This window comes from Triturus cristatus, chromosome 5_1 (assembly GCF_964204655.1).
Source record: "Triturus cristatus chromosome 5_1, aTriCri1.1, whole genome shotgun sequence".
NCBI classification, from domain to species: domain Eukaryota; kingdom Metazoa; phylum Chordata; class Amphibia; order Caudata; family Salamandridae; genus Triturus; species Triturus cristatus.
Window position 1 is genome coordinate 79770958 of NC_140587.1, and position 17176 is coordinate 79788133.

General features: G+C 43.2%; 1 protein-coding gene and 1 long non-coding RNA gene across 2 annotated transcripts in view; one reads left to right on the forward strand and one right to left on the reverse strand.

Annotated features, from left to right (window-relative positions):
• Positions 1-17176, forward strand: part of LOC146830244 (E3 ubiquitin-protein ligase TRIM39-like) — a 223060-nt gene that overhangs the window by 192459 nt on the left and 13425 nt on the right. The window contains exon 5 of the mRNA XM_085604450.1: positions 3765-3814. Within this exon, the coding sequence (XP_085460576.1) occupies positions 3765-3814 (50 nt within the window). The remainder of the gene's footprint in view (positions 1-3764; positions 3815-17176) is intronic.
• Positions 1-17176, reverse strand: part of LOC146830245 (uncharacterized) — a 188107-nt gene that overhangs the window by 109571 nt on the left and 61360 nt on the right. The window lies entirely within an intron of this gene.

The window sequence follows — 17176 nt, forward strand, 5'->3', positions numbered from 1 at the left end:
CCTGAATTTTTACACTCACCGTCCTGAATTCGCACCAATGCCAGTTGGTCACCCTAACGTCACTAAGATGGAAAACCTACACCCACCCAACACAAACGTTTGCTTGCATTCTCCACTTACTCATTGGCGGGTGAAGAACACGGAAGAGCCTGTGGCCACGTCACGGCCTGATTTCATTTGCTCTCCTTCCTATCACCAGCTCTACAGGCCCTATTCATTTTCCAAACTAGTGTAGCAAGGCTCGCCGCAAACCCCTCTGTTTTTGTGCATGCTAAGTAGGACAGGATCGGGGCTCCCTTCACAAGCTTCACTGAATACCATTTTATGGTTTGCAGGTTTATATAGCGCACACTTGGATCAAGGGCATTCGAGCGCTTTATACGAACAGGTAATTGGGTTTCCCAAAGCAACATTTTATTTTTATCAGCACAAGGGAGATTTGGTGAACCGCCCAGAACTCAGGGATGTAGGGCCAAGGCTGGAGCTCGAACCTTTCATCTCAGTTCCAGAGTCAGCAGCTCACGCGCTAGGCCAATCTCCTCCACATGTTGGGTTAGAGCTGTAGGTAGCGAAATAGCTGAGGTCACAGTGGAGAGGGCAGCAGGGCTATTCCCAACCCGTTCCCGCCCACCCCTTCCCCCCTACAAAAAAAGCAGCCATCACCGCAGGGCATACACTGTATCCATCCAGGCTGTGTCGATGTTTGACCTATGGTAGCATACAACTAGTTTTGCCACTTAAAGCGCTACCATAGGTCAAACATCGACACAGCCTGGATGGATACAGTGTATGCCCTGCGGTGATTGCTGCTTTTTTTTGTATGCTCGCTAACGTTCTTCGCGGTGAAGTCGGAGATATTAGGCAACCTCACATTCACTTCAGAATTTTTTGTTGTTCCCTGTACCGGCTGGCACAGCACTGTCGGGTGAGTGGCTGAGGCTCACGTTTCTCGCTCTTGTAGTAGCCACGCGGTGCTCGCTGAATTACCAATCAGGAGTAGGATTGGCTAGTTGGACGGTTGCTGTCACTGTCCCCTGGCGTTTGAATGGCTAGATATGGCAAGAGCGTCCAGTATCCAGCGCGAGCCATTTGAATTTAGATGGGGGAAAAACTGAGGCGTTGGCAACGACTGCTATCGCAAAGCAGGTACCAGCGAATCTGAAGCCGTGTGCGGGTGATGGAGTGGGTAGTGGAGAGGAAGATGAGTAAACGTTGGTTACGTGAAGGGTGAGAATGTTGACCGACAGATGAAAGCAAAACTGAACAATGTGAGGAGTTCAAAAAGGCAAGGTGTGTTACGTGAGATGCATCAAGAAATAGACGAAGGGGGTACAAGCTACCGAGGAGGAAAACGTGCATACATGCCAACACTCCCGATTCAGGCGTGAGACTACCGATTTGAAGGCTAGTCTCCCGCCTCCCGATTCCTGCAAGCAAAAACCCGATTCCTCGGGGTTTCACCTGACAGGGCTTGGTAATGTGTAACGTGCTAATTCTTCCAGCAATAGTCAGAATGGCGATGCAGGGGCTCTAGAAGGGGTGAAAAACCAACAAAGCCCCATTAACAACCGAATGTGAAGTACTGGGGGGGGGGCGGCTGTGTGTGTGCCCGGAAGCTGTTTCAGCCCGGGCTGACGGGGGAGGGAGGGGGGTGTATGCACTGACCGCAACCTGCCAGGCCAGTGCACAACTCTTGCATCCCCCTCTTTCTCTGCCTGCCATTGCGCTCCATGCTTCTGAAAGGTGATAAAAAAACACGTGAATTTGCTTTCAAATGTCCGATCCTGCAGCAGCACACTTCCAAAGTCCATACATGACAGAAACCCGCTTGAAGGCCCCATTCTCCCGATTTTTTTTTTTTTTTTTTTTAAATCTCCTACTTTGCTCTTCTGAAATGTTGGCATGTATGAAAGTGGAAAGAACAGAGGGCGAGAGGGAATAAAATGGTAAACAGTAGCGCTTTACATCGCCATTCCTCTGTCAAGTGCTGTAAATTAGAAGTGCTAATATTACAATCATTAATGGCACTCACTTTACTGACACACACACAACAGCACACACCAACACACACACAACCACACACACAACCACAAGCACACGCACACAACCACACACACCACACACACACACAACCACACACAAAACCAGACACACACACAACCACACACACTCATACACACACACACACACACACACAAACACACACACACACACACACACACTCACACACACAACACATACACACACAACCACACACAACCCCACACACACACACACACAACCACATACACACAACCAACCACAACCAACCACACAACCTCACACAACCACACACACAAACACACACACAACCTCAAACAAACACACACACAACCACACACACACAACCACACACACAACCACAACCACACACACAACCACAAGCACACACACACAACCACACACACAACCACACACACCACACACACACACACAACCACACACAAAACCAGACACACACAACCACACGCACTCACACACACACACACACACTCACACACACACACTCACACACACAACACATACACACACAACCACACATACAACCCCACACACAACCACACACACACACACAACCACATACACACACACACAACCAACCACAACCAACCACACAACCTCACACAACCACACATGCACACAACCACACACACAAACACACACACACAACCACACACACAACCTCAAACAAACACACACACACAACCACACACACAAACAACCACACACACACAACCACACACGCACAACCACACACACAACCACACACACAACCACATACACACACAACCACACACACAACCACAAGCACACACACAACCACACACACAACCACACACACAACCACACACACACAACCACACACACAACCACACACACAACCAACCACACACACACACACAACCACACACACACACAACCACACACACACACACAACCACACACACACACAACCACACACACACACACACACATAACCACACACACAACACACACACAACCACAAACAGTTTTTGGGGCTGTCAGCATAAATACGCTGTCACCAAACACGATGAACACCTCGGGAAAGTTTGGGAAGTCACCCCCAACTTTGAAACCACTTGCTGTTGCAGAGTGTGTGCTGTACACATGGCAATACCTTGACACAGCGGACTGTTGCAAGGAATGCTTTGAGCCTCGGAGGCTGACAGACCTCAGTCTGTGCATTAGTTCACCCCGTCTTGGCGCTGCATGAAAACAGGGTGCCCACTGTCCACCATAAAGTGAGACATTGTGATCGGGCTGGAGATGCTATTTAGCAATCTGCTTAGAACATTGTGTTTCATTTATGGCATTAAACATAAAGAAGCACTGGCAACGTTAATAACATGGATTTCATTTTGAGTAGTGACTGAAACTTTAAAAAAGCCTGCAGTACTGAAACAAGCATTTGCAATGCAATAGGTCTTGCATTTGCAAAAGTTTAAGCTATTGGCATTGTTCATGACAATGCCTTTTTTATCTATTTTATAAAACAAACACATAAATAAATGCCATTATCATTTACAATGCCAATAGATAGTGTTGCATTATTATTAGCTATGCCAACTGCTCACACTTTTATAATGCAAGACCTATTGAATTGCAAATGCTTGTTTCTAATACCAGAGTGTTTGTGCTGTTCCTTTTCATATCACTTTGCCTCTGAGTGTTCAGTAACACTAACATGATTTGTGTCCCTTCAGGTGTGAGGAGGTGACGTTTCAGGGTCCAGAGCAGATCAAGAAATATAAAGGTAAGTGGACTTGAGCTGACAGGTCCCATTCACTCCCACCCCACAGATCTGTAAGAAGACCCCTTCTAAGTCCAGAACGTCTGGCCGTACCCCAGAACAGGAGCCATGAAAATGCCAAACAATCCAAAGGGGTCCCTTCAGGGTGGAGCTCGATCAGGAACACAGTGAAATTAACGTGTGTCTGACCCGTGAGCGTGTATAAGCTGCAGTGAAGTCCTCTCACGGGGAGAGGCTGCATAGTGTGAACTTTTAATCAAAAGCAGTTCTGCTCTACTCCGTGTACTGTAGTTTGCAGTGTAATCTCTAGTGCAGTGCAGTGTTTAGTGCAGTGGGATGTCTGATGCTCTTTCTAGTACAGTGGGTGTTTTACGCTATGTGCACAGTATGCAGTCTGGTGTAGTGTGCTATCTAGGACAGTCTAGTACTGTGTTTGCCGTTTCGTAGAGTGTGCTGTTTAATGTGTACTAATGCTGTGTGTTTTGTAGTGTTTATTGGCGTAGGTGCAAGCTTCCCTGACTCTGAACATGTTTAGAAGATGTAGCAGTGCAAGTGTCTGTCGTTCAGAACTGATCTAACACATTCCGAAAGTGCACGTTTTCCACACTCAGACCAGGTATACATACATGGAAGTGCAAGCCTCCTTCTCTCAGAAAAAGGCCCCCCATTTGCAAAGGTGGTGCAAGCTTCTCTCACTGTGCACATGTCCATGAGATGAAGACGTACAGGCTTCCGTTACTCATAATAGTTAACACACACAGAAGTGCAAGCTTCCCTTTGTCAGAACTTGTCTAGGACATGAATGGGTAGGTGAATGGGTGGCATATGCAGACATACAAGCTTCCTACACTCAGAACAGGTCTCACACACAGGCCAGATATACACATACAGAAGAGCAAGCTTCCCTCACTCAGAACACAGATGCACAGGTGCAAGTTTTTTTATATATATGATACGCAAACACAAATACACTTACCTCTCCGGTTTAAAAACATCCATAATAATGGTAGGATGAAAATGGTACCTGAAATTGTGGCTGTATCTGGTTATTGCTATCTCTAGTAAACTATGGTATCTATAGCAATGTGAGCTGTCTTGTGCACTGCACTGTCTTGCAAGGTGCACTCTCTAGTGCAGTGTTCCACACAGTGCAGTGTTTTGCTAGTGCTCTCATGCTCACTGAACTGTTGTGCACAGTGTGCCCTCTAGGGCAGTGTGCCATACAGTGCAAGGTTCTTGTTAGTGCTGTCCTGTGCACTGTAATGTCTTGTACAGTGTTCCACACAGCACAGTGCGCTTGCTAGTTGTATTGTCTTGTACAGTGCGCCCTCTGGGGCAGTGTGATGTCTACTGCAGCGTAACTTTCAACAGAGTGTGACACCTTGTACAGTGCACTGCATAGTACAGATTTCTGTCTAATACAATGTACCCACTAGAGCAGTGAGCTGTCTAGTGCAGTGACTTTCTAATATAGTATACCTTCTATTACTGTGTGTCTTCTGGTGCAGTGAGCTCCCTAGCACTGTGTACTGTTTAGTGCAGCACTGTGTTCAGTGTTGTATAGTGTACTGTGTAGTGCAGTGTACTCTCTAGAGCAATGTGTCATCTAATGCAGTGTGACACTGTGTGCTGTCTGGTGCAGTGTTTTGTGAAATAGTGTATAGTCTATTGTGTTGTGCTCCCAAGTGCTGTATGCTGCCTAGAACTAAGTGCTGTCTAGTACACTGTAGTTTCTTGTGCAGTGTGTTAATATAGTGTTAGCACTAGTGCAGTGTATAGTGTATTGTGTAGCACTATGGGCTGCCTAGTTCAGTGAGCGATCTCATGCATTGGGCTAATTGGTGCATGGAGTGTGTGGTCTAGTATAGTATGTTTAATAGTGCAGTGTGCATCTAGGCCTGTGTGCTCTCTATAGTACTGTAATGCCAACTGCAACATACCAGCTACTGCAGTGTTCTGCCTATCATTGTGTGTTGTCTAGAGCAGTGTGCAGCTTTGCACAGTGTTTCCTCTACTAAATTATACAACAATGTTGTGTGTCGTTTTGTACAGTGTGCTTTCTCTATCTTTACGATATATTGTGCAGCTTAACATCAAGTGCAGTAGTCTTTTGTGGAGTGCTGTCGAGAGCTGTACCCCTTCTAATGGAGTGTGCTGTCTAGTGCAGTGTGCGTTGCGCTGTATACTACCTTGTACAGTGTATTACTGAGTACCATCTAGTGCAAAGAGTGGCCTAGAGCAGTGTGCAGTTTAGTGCTGTGAGTATCTATCACAGTGTGTAGTACAGTGGTCTCTCAAGCACAGTGCTTTGTCTAGGACAGTGGGTGCTTTAGAACTGTGTACTCTCTGCAGTGTGTTCTGTAGTATGTTGTGCTTTCTAGTGCAGTCTTCCAACTAGGACAGTGAGTGCTGTAGTGCTGTGGACTCTCTTCAGTGTGCTCTGTAGTATATTGTGCTGTCTGGTGCAGTCTCCATTCTAGGACAGTGGTGCTTTAGAGTTGTGTACCCCCTGTGGTGTGCTCTGTAGAATATTGAGCTGTCTAGTGCAGTCTCCCATCTAGGGCAGTGGGTGCTTTAGAGCTGTGTACTCTCTGTAGTGTGCTCTGTAGTATATTGTGCTGTCTAGTGCAGTGCTCCATCTAGTACAGTGTCCTCTTGGCACAGTGGATGCTCTAGTGCAGTATTTAGCACAGTGGTCTGTCTAGCAGTGTGCTGTGCAGTACAATTATCTTTTTAGTGCAGTCTGCTATCTGGTGCAGTATTGTGTCTAGTGCAGTGTGTACTGTCTACAGAGTATTCTCTAGTTCAAATACCATTTTCAGTGCAGTCCAAGATCTGGTGCAGTGTACTGTTTACATTCTGTTATGTAGTACAGTGAGGTTTTTCAGTGCAGTCTACCATTTGGTGCAGTGCTCTGTCTAGTGCAGTGGATGCCTTGCACAGTGCACTGGTACAATGTGGCGCACAGTACAGTGAGCTGTCTAGTGCACTCTCCCATTTAGGATAGTGTACTGTGAAGATGGCGGGCTGATACGCCACGGAGCAGTAGCAGTACGAGATCCCTCCTATCGTTTTTTCTTGCTCCAAAAAAAACGGAGTAATGGATTTTAAATACTGAAATTCTGAAATACTGAACATCTTTAAAACTACCTGGTTTTTCGAATTGGACCAACATCGAAAAAGCTTGAGAGTCAAGATTGATGTACCTGCTTTTCAAACGTCTCTGGCAGCTGCTGTGGGCGGCGCGCTCTTTCTCTTCCTTTTCGGCGTTCAGGAGGTCGGAGCTTTGCCTGGCTAGGAGCCTTGGATTTGCTAACCCGGTTCATCCCGCTCTCGATTGCGAGCGAACGGGGGACGATAGATACACGCGTCCTACTATCATGGCCCCCAAAATAAGTGCCCGGGGGGGTCGCGCAGGACGGAGCAACCAGGTGCCGGTTCCGGCTCAAGCAACCAATCCAACGGCCAGCTCCCGGGCGGCATTTGTCTCCGCCTCGCTAACAAACAAGACAAACAAGGCTGAGGATATAGCTGGAGGCAACCAGAGATTGCGTCTATCGAGTGCGGGTAAGCCTCTGTTTCGACCTCCTCTCTTGGTCCCCGTAAATGCCACTCAGGGGGAAAATGAAGATGGGTCTTTTATGCATAGTGGCGATCTTGCTGATTCAGGGGGGCCATTGATATCTGGTTCTGGCCCTGATGATCCGGCTGTTGCTACTTGTGGAAATACTGGAAGTGCAGGAGGGGTAGCTGCTGTGGCGGGGTGTGCTCCGGGGGGGTCTGCGCCTAATAGTGGTAACTTGGATGCAGTTGGGCTTGAACATGTATCAAAGGAGACAACTGGCAACCTCTATTCGGAGACTCCGGGCTCTGGCTTGATTAATGTAACTAATGGAGATGACGTGACTGACTCTGCTGTTCTTGTCCCCACCACTTTCTTGTTACGTGCCAGTGAGCCCCCCGACGGTGGGGGAGATGTAGTGGATGCTGATAATGCCTCTGGTATGGATAACAATGGCATAAACTGTAATAATGAGGAGTGGGAATCTAACGATGAGATGCCAGATCCCCTGAACCTGCCAGTAGACTCTGTTAAGGAAAATATATTTAAAATAAAAGGGAAACCCAAGACCAAGAGCAAGACTAAGAAGGGCAAATCTCCTGCTCTATCCAAATTCAGTACAAGTATCCCAGACTTACACGGGCACACTGTCACAGATAAAAGCCCGCTCCATAAATGGATCCAGGCTAGCGGGAGAGTTAAGAAAATGGCTCAACGTCTCTCTGGTAATATCATAACATTGGGAGATCAGACAAAAGATACATCCCCAATCCAACCCTTAGCACAAGTGGATACAGTGGATACAATGACACCACCGCTTATATCTTCTTCCATTGACGCTCCTATTAATCCTCTGCCAGCAGCTCTCAATCCACTGACTAGGGCTTATTCTATGATTGAGTCCACCGAGGGGCAAATACTCTCATGCAATGACCAAACTCTCCAGTTGACTCCAGTTGTTCCAGCTGATTCAGCTCCCATATTAGATTCTTCAATTATCTACCCCGTTTTGAACCATAATAGTCCCGAAAATCAACATCAATCTTTTAACATCATTCTACAGACTCTCCTTGATCAGCATAAGGAAACTCAACAACATTTCCTTCAGTTGAGGGAAGATAATACTAAGATTCAGAACTTTATGCAGGAACTAAATAATAAACTTGGAGGGGTTGTTCAGGATTTGGAAACCTTACAGCAAAGGGTCTCATCGGTTGAGGAAACATGCGCCTCCAGTCAAGGTGTCGCCGACGGACAACAGGAGCAAATTGGGCAACTACAAAATAAGCTGGAGGACATGGAAAACAGGCAAAGGCGACTCAACCTCAGACTCTTTGGTATACCCGAGGGATCTGAAGGGAGCGATCCGAGGGCCTATATGGTGTCATTATTTCAGAAGGCCTTTCCTGATCTCTCTGATTGGGATTGGGACTCTCAGCTCCAAAGAGTTCACAGACTGCCACCCTATGCATTGAATAAGGGTAGCAAATTTCCTCGCCCTTTTCTGATCTATTTTGGCAACTTTTTGCTTAGACAGGCGGTCTCACTTAAGGCCAGACCAAACTCCCCGGTTTTGATAGATTCGTTGTCTTTCTTCGTAAGATCTGATTTAAGTAAAAGCACCATGGATAGGCGTTGGCGGCTGCGCCAGCTCATAGACCCCTTTAAGGCTTTGGGAGGTCAGGCTTTCCTACAAGAACCGGCCCGTTTAAAGGTTATCAATGGGGGGCGTACATATACATTTACTGATGAGAAAGAGGCAGAACAGGTGCTTTCTAAACTAACATCTTAGAAGGGGCAAGGAAAAGCTAAGCTATGATCACGAAATAGAAAATAAAATAGAAGGGGGATAGGGTAAAGCGTGCATAGATTTTGTGACTATTGATGTGGATACCTACTTACTTACTAAACTGACGACTTAAGTATTATATTATCCATGGTGTTTAAGGATGTCTTTGAACATGTGGAGGGGTTTTTTCCCCATTTCTTTTTCTCTTCTTTTTCTTTTTCTTTTTTGGAGCTAATGAATAAATAAATGTATTGCTTACAGCAGGCTGATCTCTCGTGCTGCTACTCCTCTGAGCTGCCCTTCCAGCGGCGGCGGCAGGGTATAAGAGGTTCTCCTCCTCTTGGGGGGTGGGGTTCAGTATGAACCTCCCTGGGTGGGGCTTCAGGGGTCGAGGGGGTATGTTGGGTGGGGGGAAAAAGTGTTTAAATTTAAATGATCAGGACGAGAGGGATTATTACTGTTTTTTAGGTTTTTCTTTTAGACGATATATGGGTTTGCAAAAGAATGAGCAGGGAGCTGCAATATGCACATATAATGGATATAATTAGATGTTTGGCATGGAACGTTGCAGGTCTCAACAGCAGGAACAAAAGACGACTTGCTACTGAAGAGTTAAAAATGTATAAACCACAGCTGGCTTTGTTATCTGAGACTCATATTACTTATGCTGACCGCAAGCTTCTTCAACAACTACGGTATGAAGTGGTGGTCTGCTCAGAATGCAGCACTCCTACTAGAGGTGTGGCAATCTTAAAACAGAAGGGTTTAAATTTAGTAATAATTAATACTAAGGTGGATAAAGCTGGACGATGGGCTAGTGCCCAAATAGAGTGGTATGGTAATACTTATACCTTTTGTGTATTATATGGTTCAAACATAGATGATCCTTCTATCATAGATAGGCTAAATATTGAACTACTTGAAAGTAGAGGAGAACTTATTTTAATGGGCGACTTTAATCTCATTATGGATTATAACATTGACACTACCCGCCATCAATCATTTCGGAGAATGCGTCGATCTAGAGCGGCTATTATTGAACTCGGGCGCATCCATAACATTAAAGACGCGTGGCGAACAATGTATCCTTCTGTTGCTGGTTTCACTTACTACTCAGCACCACACCAACTCTGCTCAAGAATTGATATGGCTTGGGTCTCAGATAATATACTATCAAACAGCTCCATGGAAATCTGTCCGAGAGTCGCCTCGGATCATAACCCTATAATATTAACATTTACTAATCAACAGAGCTACCAAAAACCAAGGCCATTTACATTTCCACGGCATCTTTTGTCTAATAAGGACTACATTCTACAATTAAAAGCACATTTAGTGGAGTTTATTTCATTTAACATAAATTCTGCTACACCCAGTACAGTGTGGGACACGGTTAAAGCAAGTATTCGGGGTTTTACACAGCATTATGTTCTCAACCAAAACTCACAATATAAACTTAGCTTGGATGTTTTGGTTAATGCAGTAAGTACATTAGAAAAACAACTTTCATTGGCTCTGACTCAAGGCTCATCAAACATAGTAGATATATGCCAAAAATTTGCCAGTTCTAAACTTAATATAAAAACAAGGCTTATGGAAAAAAATGCGGTTAGCTTACATAAGTACCATCTCTCTCAGTATGAGAGCGGTGATAGGGTAGGCAAAATTCTTGCGTATAAAGTAGCGGATGGCAAGTCTAGAACTCTTGTAAAAGAAATCAAGGGCCAAAATAACACAGTATATACTCAACCAGAGCAGGTTCTGGAACAATTTGCTATATTTTATCGAGCACTATATACCCCAGAGGACTATCCGACTATGAATCAGATTCAAGAATATCTAGATACGAATTTAGTTAAGGAACAACAGTATGAAGGATTCAAGTCGCTCTCTGCTAATATCTCTGAGCTAGAGATAAGCCTGGCCATTTATTCACTTCCCCCTGGTAAAGCTACTGGGGAGGACACTATTCCACTTGAAATATATAAATTATGCTCAGAGGAACTCATACCCTTATTATCTACCGTGGTAAATATTATAGGTAGTACTGGGAAGGCCCCTGAATCTTGGAACACAACTAGGATTGTTTTTTTTAAAAAAAAAGGTAAACCAGGAGACCAATGTGGGTCATACCGACCCATTTCTTTAATCAACGCAGACGCTAAAATCTTCGCCAAGGTACTGGCCACACGACTAGCTCCACTCATACCGCATTTGGTGACTCCCTTTCAACATGGCTTTGTTATGGGAAGAGACACTACATCCCATATCAATACAGCTATCACGGCATTTGATGTGGCCGGGATTAGCTCAACCCCACTCGGTATGATACTCTTGGACGCCGAAAAGGCGTTTGACCGAGTGAGGTGGGACTACCTTTGGTCCACACTGATTACTATGGGTTTTACTGGTCAATACCTTAAATGGCTACAGGCTTTATATGACTCCCCAAAGGCTAAGCTTAGCTATGCGGGGTTAACCTCGCTTAGCTTTCCAATCTCTCGTGGAACACGGCAAGGGTGTCCACTATCACCCTTGCTTTTCGCGCTATCTCTGGAACCTTTTCTAACAGCTTTACAAGCTCATCCCAAAATTATTCCTTTTACATATGGCCAGACTATGCTAAAAATTACGGCATATGCCGATGATATAGCGGTCTATTCCTCTAATGCATCTGAAGCTTTAATGGGTATTATTGATGAGGCTAAAAAATTCGGGTCTGTGTCTGGTTATAAACTTAACACGCATAAGACACAGGTTATCTTGAATTATAAACCGCCTACTCCGATCTTAGGTACTTCCCAAATAGCTACTTATCTTGGCATTAACATTTCTTCTAATATCAATGATATAGTTACTTTGAATTATGATGATCTTCTTAAAGAAACGGCTATAACATTAAAAAGATGGCATAAGGTACCCCTTAATATCATAGGTCGAATTAACCTAATCAAAATGAGCATACTACCCAAATTTCTATATTTATTTAGGTCCATACCTCTTTATGTAAGTAACTCTTACTTTGAGCGATTGGATGGGATTTTTAGTAGATATATTTGGGGATATAAAAGGGCTCGCAGGTCAATTAACCTACTTAAACTGCCCTATCACAAAGGCGGTCTCAACTGCCCTGATTTTAGATTATACTTTTTCTCAGCTTTTCTTAGTCGTCTGCGTAGCCTGTTTATTCGCAATAAGAACACATATTTTTGTTATCAACTTTCGTTGGGTGAGGATTCTAATATGTTCTTAGCCAAAATGAACGATCCAAACTACTTTAAACGAGTTAAATTTAAGACTTCCAAAGACAGTTTTAAAATCTGGCAATTGATTCTGACTAAATGCAATACGACACTCTATCATCCTCAACTATCTTTATGGGTGAACCCAGGTCTCCCAGGAATATTTCACGACGGGTCATTTAAAATCTGGGAAAATGCTGGAATAAAAACACTTGGTGACTTATATGGCAATGATGGCCTTCTGACCTTTGAGACTCTTAGTAGACTTTACAAACTACCTGAAACATCACGCTTTAAATATATACAGATTCATGACTTTCTTATTCATAAAATGAAGCTTTTGAATATTCTTGACTCCGATATTTGGGAATGTCTCTACTCCAGTAAGGATAGGTCATTCATTAGTGTTGGATACGGTGTCTTAACTTTATATAAACCTGATGATTGTGGGAAAATAGCAGCGAAATGGAGCTCTCGACTAGGCCTAAACATTACTGCTAATCAAATCTCTACATCTATCTGCAATACAAATCGTATAATTCACTCTTCCAGCTTGAGGTTACAGTATTATAAAACTATCTGTCAGTTATATTATACTCCCGAAAGACTTTTTAAGTGGTATAGTAATAGTACTGATAACCAACTGATTAGTTGCCCTAAGTGTGATCTTCCTGCTGCAAGTTTAGAACATATGCTGTTTACTTGCCCTAGACTTGCGGAATTCTGGACTAAGGTAAAACAAGGAATGGTTTTGATTTTGTCTAGACCAGTAATACTTAACATAACTAACGTATTGCTCGGTATTCAGATTTATAATAACTCACCAGCAGATTCATATTCAGATCTTTTCAATATCTTAATTGGCTGTGCTAGACTGACTCTAGCTCGAACTTGGACCGCAAGTAACTCACCACAAGTGATGGATTGGTGGATTCTGGTTAAAGAAATATATATTATGGAATCCTCTCTAGCTAAAATTAGAGGAGCAAAATCCTTACAGAAGCTAGATAGAATCTGGGGGTCCTCATTTATTTGAACTCCTTTGAAAATATATATATATACATATATATTTCTCCTCCAAACTGCTTCGGTATGCCCACCACCTCCTGAACAGAGGGCGCGTCGATGAACGGGCCTCCAAAGCACGGCCCGGAATTATCAACGAAAGATTCCTTTCATCAAAAAGGAAAATCGACGCCTTGTCTGTTGCGCAAAAGTCTTTTAATCAGTCAGCTCAAAACCGTTAGACGCGTTTCGCCTGCAATGCAAGCTTGTTCACCAACGATTAGAGTAAAGTTTTCAGCCATTTAAATAAACAGTGATTACGTGAAAAGTGAAGAACTACCAAATCATAAACAGTGTAAACAGACTCGTAGTTCTGACATAATTCAATTTGAATAAAAGCTCACGGGCTCAATTACAAACAGGTCATGTATACCAAGCATAGTATCATGTCACAAAATTCATGCGTGATTTATACACAATGCTTAATTGGGAATTGTGATTCACAATTATCAACTACATCCAATTGAAGGGATTCGAACCGTGTGCAGTACAGTAAAATTAAATAAAATTACACGTAGAAAGCGGTCCCCGCCCCAGTGGGCTGGAATCATAGTCCGAGTGGACAGTCAACAAATACGGGCCTAGGTTCGAGATATCTAGCCCAAGTGGGCAGACATGGCACTGTTCCAGATCCATGAGCACCTTTATTGTATCATCTTCAGAACTGTATCAGTCTGTGTAAAGTGCATGTGCTGATAAAATAAGTTCTCGAACTTACAAACTTTTTACATGTTAAAATCAAGATGGGGAGGAAAGCATTGGAGGATTTATAGGTGTGTGTGAAAATCCTCCTCAATATTCAGACCCTCTGGGATCTTAGTATTGAGACGAATGATGTAACTCGATTCTAATTGCCTCAATTTTTCACCCCCTCTTATGCTCAAAGGAACTGCATCAATTACATAATACTCAAAACCCTTGATGTCTCTTTTGTGGTACTGGTCAAAGTGTCTGGCCACGGGGTAGGTTTTATCCCCATTTTTAATGGCCCTAAGGTGCTGGAGGATGCGCTTATGCACAGGGAGGATCGTGCTGCCCACGTACCGCAGGCCACATGGGCACCGCAGCACGTAGACAGCAAACTCAGTTTTACAGGAGTAGTGTCCCTTAATTTTACTTTCATGGGATGAAAGGCCTCCCGAAAAAGTAGATGTATTTTTGCCATGGATACAGGCCTTGCATTTCATACACTTAACAAATCCTTCCTTCCTTTTGAGCCAAGTTCTAGACGTCTGCCCCTGACTCACTGGCAGCATATTAGTAACCAGTGATTGCTTGAGTGATTTGGCTTTTCTGAAGGTTATTAAAGGTTTGCGCCCCACTAACTTCTTGAGCACAGGATCATTTGCAATAATGTGCCAATGCTTTTGATGAAAGGAATCTTTCGTTGATATACATATATATATATATATATATATATATATATATATATATATATATATATATATATTATCTACTGGCGGTCGCCAGTAGATAGTTATAGTTAGGACCCTGTTTCCATAGGAAATCCGCAACATTCTATTTGGAATAACTTTGGCGCCGGTCGATGAATCCTCGCGAAATTTTCAAAATAGGTGGGGCGCTACGCTCCGCTCCTACCCTGAAAGTCTCGGGGGGATTCGTCAAGCGGGGGCTGAGAAAAAAGGGGGGTCCCAAAACGCGTTTTTCCCATGCATTTTTCCATAGGACCTTTAGACACAGCTACAGCCCGAACGGCTGAACAGAGTTACTTGAAATTTGGCAGAGAGGTAGTCCTCAGGTCAAGGAAGTGCCTTTTGTAGGTCTGGTGTAAATCTGTTCAGTAGTTCCTGAGAAAATAGCATTTAAATCAATATATATATGTGGGCGGAGCCTAACCACACATCTCATCCTGAGATCTGATTGGCTGTCAGCACTTCATCCAAGAAGTGTTGGCAGCCATCTTGGGACCAATATACATGATAGCACCTCATTAAAAAGCATTGCAGTTAATAGAAGGTTTTAAGACTTTAGTTACATTATAAATCATTTGTTGATGGTACCATACTCATTTTAGGAATTGTGGTATGTTCTAAGGTGATTTCACCATGTGAAAAAGCCTTCTGCTGGGATATCATGATTGAGAGAAAAATATTTTCTCATGCTTTTACCACAGAGGTTTGGAAGGTGATCTATAAGCTAAACTGAGAGCTTATTTTCTGTAAATTCACATTATCTTTCTCAGTCATGTGAGAATGAAGTCTGACATTCTCAGTAAAACATGTACATCCAACAAGGGCAGAGACTGTCAGTTGATTCCTTTGTGTTCTACTGCAGCTTTCCAGAGTGTTCCAAAGAACTACTAGAGCGCTAACCGTCCTACTTATGATAAATGTATGGCACACCTGAAGCCATCTTGCTTGGATTAAAGTGGTAACTCTTAAAACATTTAATTTAAAAAGGAACAAAATGAGGGGGTTCATTTTTCCATAAAAAGTATGATTAGTGCTGCAGAAAGAAAAATTAGGGCACATTTTGAGTGACTTCTCAAATCCTCTTCTATTTCATTAAAAAATTCTGACATGCAGACTGAAACATGCACTTTCAATACCAGCAGCAGTTTTCCCTGGTGAGCAGTAGCTTTACTACAGTGATCTAATGAGCAAAAAGAGTGCTAACATTCTGATTTTATGGCAAATGTGTGACACATTTGAATGCCTTCTTGATGGAATCAAAGTAAAAAACTGAAAGTATTTCCTACTGAGGAGACTGCAGTAAATGAGGAAATTAGGAAACTTCATAACAAATAAGTCTCCCAAGATGGCCACCAGAGACAAAAGAGCCCAAATGTAGCCCAAATATCACCCAGATGTAGCCCAAGTATAGCCCAATGACAGAATGTCCAAGAATGTTCTTAAAAACAACTAGAGCACTTACTGTCTTCATTATGACAAAAGTATGGCACACCTGAAGCCATCTTGATTGGAATAAACTGGTAACACTTAAAACATTTAATTTAAAAAGGAACACAATGAGGGGGTTCATTTTGCCATAGAAATTATGATTAATGCTGAAGAAAGAAAATGAGGGCACATTTTGAGTGACTTCTCAAATCCTCTTCTATTTCATTAAAAAATTCTGACATGCAGACTGAAACATGCACTTTTAATACCAGGAGCAGACTTCCATGGTGAACAGTAGTTTTACTACAGTGATCTAATGAGCAACTAGAGTGCTAACATTCAGAATTTATGGCAAATGTGTGACATATCTGAATACCTTCATGATGGAATCAAAGTAAAAAACTGAAAGCATTTCCGACTGAGGAGACTGCAGTACATGAGGAAATTAGGAAACTTCATAACAAATAAATCTCCCAAGATGGCCACCGGAGACAAAAGAGCCCAAATGTAGCCCAAAATCACCCAGATATAGCCCAAATATAGCCCAATGACAGAAGTGTGCAAAACACTTATTATTTTGTGTTTTTGCAGTGTTATATAGTGCAGACTTGTCAGGTATTGGAGTGCTTTACATGAGCATTGGTTACATCACACAAGAACAAATTCATTTTGGTTGTAGACATGGGGAGACTAAGTGATTTGACCAGAATCACAGAATGTCGAGCTGAAGCAGAAACTTCAACCTGGTTCCCCAGTTGCAAAGTCTGCAGTTCTGGAAGTAACACCACATCCTCTCCCCTAAGTGCAACATTTAATCAAGTTGTCAACTAGATAAAAAAACATAAA